This window comes from Colobus angolensis, unplaced genomic scaffold (genome assembly GCF_000951035.1).
Source record: "Colobus angolensis palliatus isolate OR3802 unplaced genomic scaffold, Cang.pa_1.0 Scaffold52, whole genome shotgun sequence".
NCBI lineage: Eukaryota > Metazoa > Chordata > Mammalia > Primates > Cercopithecidae > Colobus > Colobus angolensis.
In genome coordinates, this window is record NW_012118710.1 from 3,125,982 (window position 1) to 3,134,842 (window position 8,861).

At 32.6% G+C, this 8,861-nt stretch overlaps 1 protein-coding gene across 1 annotated transcript in view; it reads right to left on the bottom strand.

Moving 5' to 3' along the window:
* The window catches only part of LOC105525145 (disintegrin and metalloproteinase domain-containing protein 18-like), a 39,028-nt gene that overhangs the window by 14,757 nt on the left and 15,410 nt on the right, over nt 1-8,861 (bottom strand). Inside the window, exon 3 of the mRNA XM_011960673.1 lies at nt 2,584-2,698. Within this exon, the coding sequence (XP_011816063.1) occupies nt 2,584-2,698 (115 nt within the window). The remainder of the gene's footprint in view (nt 1-2,583; nt 2,699-8,861) is intronic.

Sequence of the window (8,861 nt, forward strand, 5' to 3'; positions counted from 1 at the left end):
TATTGATTTTCTTAGTCCTGAGTTCTAGTTTGATTGCACTGTGGTCTGAGAGACAGTTTGTTATAATTTCTGTGCTTTTACATTTGCTGAGGATTGCTTTGCTTCCAACTATGTGGTCAATTTTGGAATAAGTGTGATGTGGTGCTGAGGAGAATGTATATGCTATTGATTTGGGGTGGAGAGTTCTGTAGATGTCTATTAGGTCCGCTTGGTGCTAGAAGTTTCATATTTTGGTCTGTAATCCTTAATTTTTGAACATGGCGTGAAATACAGCTCTAAGTTTATCTTTTTTACATATAAATATATTATTATTCTAGCACAATTTGTTTAAAAAGCTAAACTTTAACCACTGTATTGCTTTGAACGTTTATTAGAAATCCAATTTCCATATATTTGTATGTCTATTTCTGGTTTCTTCTTCTATTTTATTGACCTGTATGTCTGCATTAATGACAGTACCACACTGACTTGATTACTGTAGCTTTATAGTGAGTTTCAATATTGGGCAGTGTATTTCCTACATTTTTTTTCTTCAAAGGCATTTTAACTATTCAACGTCCTTTGCTCCTGCCAATGCTCAAAAGCGCTCGCTCTGGCTCCTGCACCCACTTACCTATGTTCTCCCTCCTTCAAGGGTTGGAACACAGCAGGTCCCAGTGTGTGGAGTTTGCCCGTGCTAGCACTGAAGGAGCCAGCTGGTTCCAGTGCTCATGCACTCCAGTTCCCACCTCATTCACTCACACACTCCCTCCTGCAAGGAGTTGAGAACTGCAAGTTGTGCAAATGAGATACCCCTGTCGTAAGTCGTATGAAGGGGTCATGGAAATATCCCGCTTCAATATTGTCTTCATTTATAGAAACAATTAAAGTATAAATGTGTATGCCATCACTCAAAATGTGATTGACTTACTATTATTTCTTTTAAAAATGCATGTGTATTTTGCCATATTTTTCAAAGTTCATTGAGAATAAACACTGTATGGTACAGTTTTTTTTAACAGCCTACAGAGCTTGTAATAATATGGAATGAAAAACATTTATGTAATTTTTATTGTTTTATACGTGAATTTAAAAAATTTTATTGAATGACATTTGTTGAAACTTACTGATACTGTGTTCTAACTTACTTGAGTTAATTGAAGTTGAATATCTCTAGGAATATCTGATTATAAATATTGTGTAAGATTACAGTAGTCACTCCCCCTTATCTACAGCTTTGGTTGCACAGTAACAACCATGGGCGACCACTGTGTGATATTAAATGAAAAATTCTGGAAATCAACAATTCATAAGATTTAAACTGCATGCTGTTCTGGGTAGCATGATGAAATCTCCCATCATTCCTTTCTGTCTCACCCAGGCCCTGAATCTTTCCAAACGAATACATACTGTATACACTACCTATCCATTAGTCACTTTGCCATCTTAGTTATCGGGTTGACTGTTATACCATTACAGTGCTTTGTTCAAACCACCCTTATTTTACTTCATAATGATCGCAAAGGGCAAGATTAGTGAGGCCATCAATTTGTATATGCCAAAGAGAAGACAAAAATTCTTTCCTTAAGGAAAAGGGTGAATACTTTTGACTTAATAAGGAAAATATATTAATACATACATATTCCAAATATATGTAAGAAAAAATGTATATGCATACTTACAAATGTATGTGTACATTTATATTTTAATATTTAAATAAACATGTTTATATTTATAAACGTCAACATTTGACAAAATATACATACATACATATTTTCCTTAATAAGGAAACTATTCATTGCTAAGATCTATGGTTAAAACAAATCTTCAGTCTATAAAGTTGTAAAGGAGAAAGAAATCTGTACTAGTTTTGCTGATGTATCTCGAACTACAAAAGACTGCAGTGCATGATAAACGCTTAGTTAAGACAGAAAAGACAGTAAATTTGTAAGTAGAAGACATGAACAGAAAATGTGTTCTGATTAACAGCAACGTGTTGCATCAGAAAACATTTGAACCTGTAGAAATACTTCAGCATGGAATTCCCTGAAATGAGTGAGACATTTATTGCAAGTAAGAGATGGTTACACAGATTCAGAAATATGTCTGGACTGAAAAACAGAAAAATTACTAGAGAGGCTGTGTCTGCTGATGAAAAAGCAGCTTCCACATTTCCGGCAGAGTTTACGTTAATTAGGGAGAAAGGATATCATCCAAAGCCAGTTATCAATTGTAATGAAGGCAGTTTTCTGGAAGAAGAAGACCAATAGAACCTAAGAAGAAGATCAATAGACCAATGAAAGTGCAAAGGAGGTGCCAGGGCATAAAACATGGAAGGACAGTTAGTCATTGCTGTTACTGAGCCTAACTGATGAATTAAACTTTATCATAGATATGTACATGTAGGAAAAAACAGTACATTTAGAGTTTGGCGCTATCTACAGTTTCAGGCATCCACTGAGGGTTTTAGAATGTATCCCCCACAAATAAGGAGGGATTACTGCAATGTAGATGAAGCTACCATTCAAGATAACTTAGATTTCTTTAATTAGCTTTATATAAAACAACCTTGTATTTTGCCTTAGAAAATAAATTTCCACTTACCAGATTTCTGAAAATTTCCATCATCAATACTACCCCCTGGGGAACCAAACTGGAATTTACAATCTGGAGGTTTATGTCCAGGGAAGCACTGACAATTACCAAAATTATTACATATCTGAAACAGAAAAATACAGAAACAGTTTGAGTCATCTTAGTCTTTGTATCTGATATAAATACCTAAACTTCATAGAATAATTATTTTTTCTTAAGATTATTATGACTATAAAATATGAGAAATAGGTTAGAAAAAGTAGTAAAAATTTTCACAACATAATGGCCAGATGGCAAAATACCTACATGAAAGTTTATTTCTGGCCTGAGCATGTTTAATATCTTCCTCAATCATCTTTAAAAAATAAAATTTAATAAAGTTGTAGCCTTCATATTCAGAGAGGTTAAATTTTTTTAATGACTGTTATCTTATTTAGTAATTTGAAAACATTTATTGTCACTATTTGGACATTTTCTATTCATGCACTTCAATGTCTATATAAAGTATTGTGATAAAATAAACATCAATCAACTTGGCCACTTTAATTCCTTATCCTAGTCCCTTTTCAACATTTGACATTATTGGTCAATAATGTGCATTTTATTTTTAAGTAATTATATTTTCCATAATAAAATAATATATGTGCAAAGCAAATATTAAAAATCAATGATCAAATACAACTTTATAATAAGCTTGCATTGCTGGAAGTTAACATTTGACAATGTTTCTGTATTATTCATGCCTTTGTATTAATATTTCAACAGTTTAGTATTTTCATTTTAAAATAAAACAAGTAAGTACATATTTTGTAAAATTCAAACAATAAAAGTGTATAGAAGTGAAATTCCTCAGCCACTATTTCAGTACCATTTCCAGCTGCTAAAGATGTTGTGTTTCATTCATATATATCAAATGCATTTATAAATACACGTACCCACATCCACAAACACACACACATTAATAGATTTTTGCCAAATAATATCCATAACAAGATACCATGAACTTCTTCTCATACCTGTATGTATAAAGAATTCACAGGCACATTTTTAAAATTAGACTCATAATATTCAATAGTGTGAGTATTCCCTATAATTTTCCTATAGATATTGTGTCCTGTCCATTTACACTCATTTTGCTAAATTGTTTGTACAGTATATTGAAACTGATTACCTCTTTTCTACATATAAAAAGAGATTTAAATAAAGTGAGTTTGAATTATAGCCCTGAGTTCCATGAAGTAGTATTCTATTTTATATATCTATGTTTTTGTTGTTGAATATTTAGTGCACAGTATTTTAATATTAGAATCAGAATATCACTTATGCATTTTTTTAGATGGGGTCTTGCTTTGTTGCCCAGGCTGGTCTTGAACTCCTGGGCTCACGTAATCCTCCTGCATCAGCTTCTCAAACTGCTAGGATTACAGGTGTGATCTGATCTTATGCATCTTTTTAACTTATTCTTTTTAACTTAATCCTCTTCTGAATTAATTCACATTTATTTAAATACCTGATGACAACAAAGGGTCTCATTATTTTATTTTACTAACTTTAAAAGAAATAGAGCAAAACAATACCAAATAAATAATACAACTTTAAAAAAATGAAAAAGCATGATATTTTGGAGAATACGTAACAATTGACTGTCAAATAGAAAAAAACAACAAGCACAAACCTTAGACACTTGCTGGCAATAATTCTAAGAACACACACACACACAAAAGATAACCTTACAATATTCTGTACAGTGTAAAGAGACTGAATATGGCATCAGATTCTTCCTTGATAAGACTAAAAGAAACTGTATAGTACAACAGAGTTTCAAAGTTTGAAGGTAAACAAAAATATGATAATTTTTAGACAACAAAGGATCACTTATATAGAAAACCATCATTTTTGCATTTTGATATCAAGATCTCTAAATGCATTTTTCTCATATATATTTTTTCTCTATATTTTGACGAAGCGTTATTCCACTTCCCCACCCCTCCAATGAAAGTACAAGGACATGATAGAACATTTCATCTAGGATAGCAAATCTAAATATATTACACTTTTAACTGTAAGATAATTTAAAAACCAGAATTAACATAATGTATATAATCCTTTATAATATTAGGAACTTCAAGTCTAAAATTTCCAAAAAACCACAAAGTTTAGAGGTTTAGGGTAAAGGGTAGGTACAAGTGCAAAAATGGTCACTCCTTAATTCCATGGGCAAGGAGAAATAGGTTTTATTTAAGCTGGGCATAGAAATAGACAAATAAGGAAAAAGAAACAAATGTTTAAATTCCCAGGTAACTAGGGTCCCCTCAGTCAATACAAAGTCACGTTATAGAATTTACTTTGTATTAGGGCAAGTCATGGCAAAATAAAAATTAAAAATGATCTACAGAAAATTAAAAAGTATGTTGAATTTTATTAAAAGCCTTTCTGCATCTTTTGAGATAATTTGTGACTTGTTTGTCTTTAGTTCTGTTTACATGATGAATCACATTTATTGATTTTCATATGTTGAACCAACCTTGCATCCTGGGGATGAAGACTATTCGATTGTGGTGGATAAGCTTCTTTGATGTGCTGCTGAATTCGGTTGGCCAGTATTTTATTGAGGATTTTTGCATCGATGTTCATCTAAGATATGGGCCTGAAATTTTCATTTTTAGTTGTGTCTCTGCCAGATTTTGGTATCAGGATGATGCTGTCCTCATAGAATGAGTTAGGGAGGAGTTCCTTTCCAATTTTTTGGATAGTTTCAGTGGGAATAGTACTAGTTCATCTTTGTACCTCAGGTAGAATTCACCTGTGAATCTATCTGGTCCTGGGCTTTTTTTGGTTAGTAGGCTATTTATTACTGCCTCAATTTCAGAACTTGTTATTGGTCTGTTCAGTGATTCAATTTCTTCTTGGTTCAATCTTGGGACAGTGTATGTGTCTAGGAATTTATCTATTTCTTATAGATTTTCTAGTTTATGTGCATAGAGGTGTTTGTAATATTCTCTGATGGTTGTTTGTATTTCTGTGCAGTCAGTAGTAACTTCCCTTTTATCATTTCTGATTGTGTGTATTTGAATCTTCTCTTTTTTCTTCTTGGTTAATATAGCTAGTGGTCTGTCTTATAATTTTTTTCAAAAAATAAACTCCTGGATTGTTTAATCTTTTGAATGTTTTTGTGTGTGTCTCAGTTACCTTCAGAAAAGACTTCTGATAAAATTCAACATCCCTTCATGTTAAAAACTCTCAATAAAAAGCTGTTGAAGGAACATACCTCAAAACAATAAGAGCCACGTATGACAAAACCACAGCTAACATCATAATCAATGGGCAAAAGCTGGAAGCATTTCCCTTGAAAACTGCCATGAGCTAAGGTGCCCTCTCTCACCCCTCCTATTTAACATAGTATTTAAAGTTCTGGGCAGGGCAATCAGGCAAGACAGAGAAATAATAGAAAGAGAGGAAGCTAAATTATTCCTCTTTGTGGATGACATGATCCTATATCTACAATTAACCCCATTGTCTCAGCAGTCTCAAAGCTTCTTAAACTGATAAGCTACTTTAGCAAAATCTCAGGATTCAAAATCAATGTACAAAAATTGCTAGCATTCTGATACACCAACAACAGTCAAGTGGAGAGCCAAATCACTAATGAAGTCCCATTCACAATCGCCACAAAAAGAATAAAATACCTAGGAATATAGCTAACTAGGCAGGTGAAAGGTCTCTACAAGAAGAACTACAAAACATTGCTCAAAGAAATCACAGATGATACAAATAAATAGAAAAACATTCCATGCTCATGGATAGGAAGAATCAATATTGTGAAAACGGCTTCACTGCCCAAAGCTATTTATAGATTCAATGCTATTCCCGTTAAATTAACATTGACTTGCTTCACAGAACTACAGAATACTATTTTAAAATTCATTGGGAAGCAAAAAAGAGTCCAAATGGCCAGGGCAATCCTAAGCAAAAAGAGGCATCAAACTACCTGACTCAAACTATACTACAGGACTACAATAATCAAAACTGCAAGGTACTGGTACAAGGACAGACACATAGACCTATGGAACAGAATAGAGAACCCAGACATAAGATCACACACCAGCAACTATCTAATCTTCAACAAACTTGACAGAAACAAACAATAGGGAATGAATACTCTATTCAATAAATGGTGCTGAGATAACTGGCTAGCCACATGCAGAAAAATTGAAACTGAACCCCTTCCTTACACCATATACAAAAATCAATATAAGATGGACTAAAGACTATAAAACCAAAACTATAAAAACCTTGGAATACAACCTAGGCAATATCATTCAGGACATAGGCACTGGCGAATATTTCATGATGCAGATGCCAAAAGCAATACAAACAAAAGCAAAAATTGACAAACGGGATATTATCAAAGAGCTTCTGTACAGCAAAAGAAGCTATCGACAGATTAAACAGACAAACTACAAAATGGGAGAAAATATTTGCAAACTATGTATCTGAAAAAGGTCCAATACCCAGCATTGCTAGGAATTTAACCAAATTTATGAGAAGAAAAAAAAATAAAAACAACCCCATTAAAAAGTGGGCAAATGACATGAACAGAAACTTTTCAAAAAAATACATACATGCAGGCAGCAATTATATGAAAAAAAAAAGCCTAACATCACTGATCACTGGAGAAATAAAAATCAAGACCACAATGAGATATCATCTCATACCAGTCAGATGGCTATTACTAAGAAGTCAAAAGATAACAGATGTTAGCAAGGTTGTAGAGAAAAAGGAATGCTTATACACTGTTAGTGGGAGAGTTAATTAGTTCAGCCATTGTGGAAGACAGTGTGGTAATTCCTCAAAGACCCAAAGACAGAAATCCCACTCAACCCAGCAATCCTATTTCTGGGAATATACCCAAAGGAATATAAGTCATTCTGTTATAAAGACACACGCAGGCATATGCATATGTGCACTGCAGCACTAGTCACAATAGCAAAGACATAGAATAAACCTAAATGCCCATCAAGGATAGACTTAATAAACAAAATGGTACATATATACCATGGAATACTATGCACCCATAAAAAAGTATGAGATCATGTCCTTTGCCAGGACATTGATGGAGCTGGAGGCCATTATCCTTGACAAACAAACACAGGAACAGAAAACCAAATACCACATGTTCTCACTTATAAGTGGGAGCTAAATGATGACAACACATGGACACATAGAGGGGAACAACACACAGTGGGGTCCACATGCACGCAGAGATTGGGAGGAGGAATGGGTCAGGAAAAATAACTAATGGATACTAGGCTTAATACCTGGGTGATGAAATAAACTGTATCACAAATTCCCATAACACGTGTTCATCTATGTAACAAATAAGCTGTATCACAAATTCCTATGACATGTGTTCACCTCTGTAACATCCTTGCATATGTACCCTTGAACTTAAAATGAAAGCTAAAAATTAATTCAGTTAATTAAAAAAAAGAAAAGAAACGTTTAAATGTGAAATATAAGAAATACGGAGCATACAATGTCAGGAACAACAAGCATCTTGATTAATAAAAGGCAGAGATTATCATAATGTATTAAAAAGTAAAAATAGGAAATAGAACAATATTTGTAAATACTGCAAATACAGTAAATACAAGCAAAAATATATCACAATGAACATATCAAAAATAAGAATAAGAAAAATAAGATTATCAGAAATATATATTTTTTTTAAAAAAATTAAAAGATGTATAAAATCACTGATTTTCATATAAAACGCAAATAAACCACACTTACATTAGAATAAATTTTAACTTATGTGGGTCAGTTGGTGGGGAAAAAGTTAAAAATATAATCAATTATTCTAAGTCTTGTAAGAACAGCAGGTCCAAATTCATTATTAGTTTTGAGCAAAAATTTTGGAAGCAAATATATTTACATCACTTAACCTTGTCAACATCATAGAAATATAATAAAAAAGTGTCCAAATGACTCTATAATCTGAATGTTTCATGTCATGTTATACTCAGAAATTAATGTTTATAATGTACCAACTAGTTAAATAAAAAGAGCTTGGGATAACTTATTTTTATTAAATTTTCATTAGATTTCATAACTGCTTAAGAAAGATAAATTGCAAAATGTTAGGACACATATTTACTATTACATTTACCTAAAAGTTCCATGTACAATTTTTCAGATTTCAGTGAGAGAATTGTTTTGTGAATATTCTCATATCAAATTTTGTGTTTACTTTTTCACATACATCTCCCGACCAAGAAATATTAATG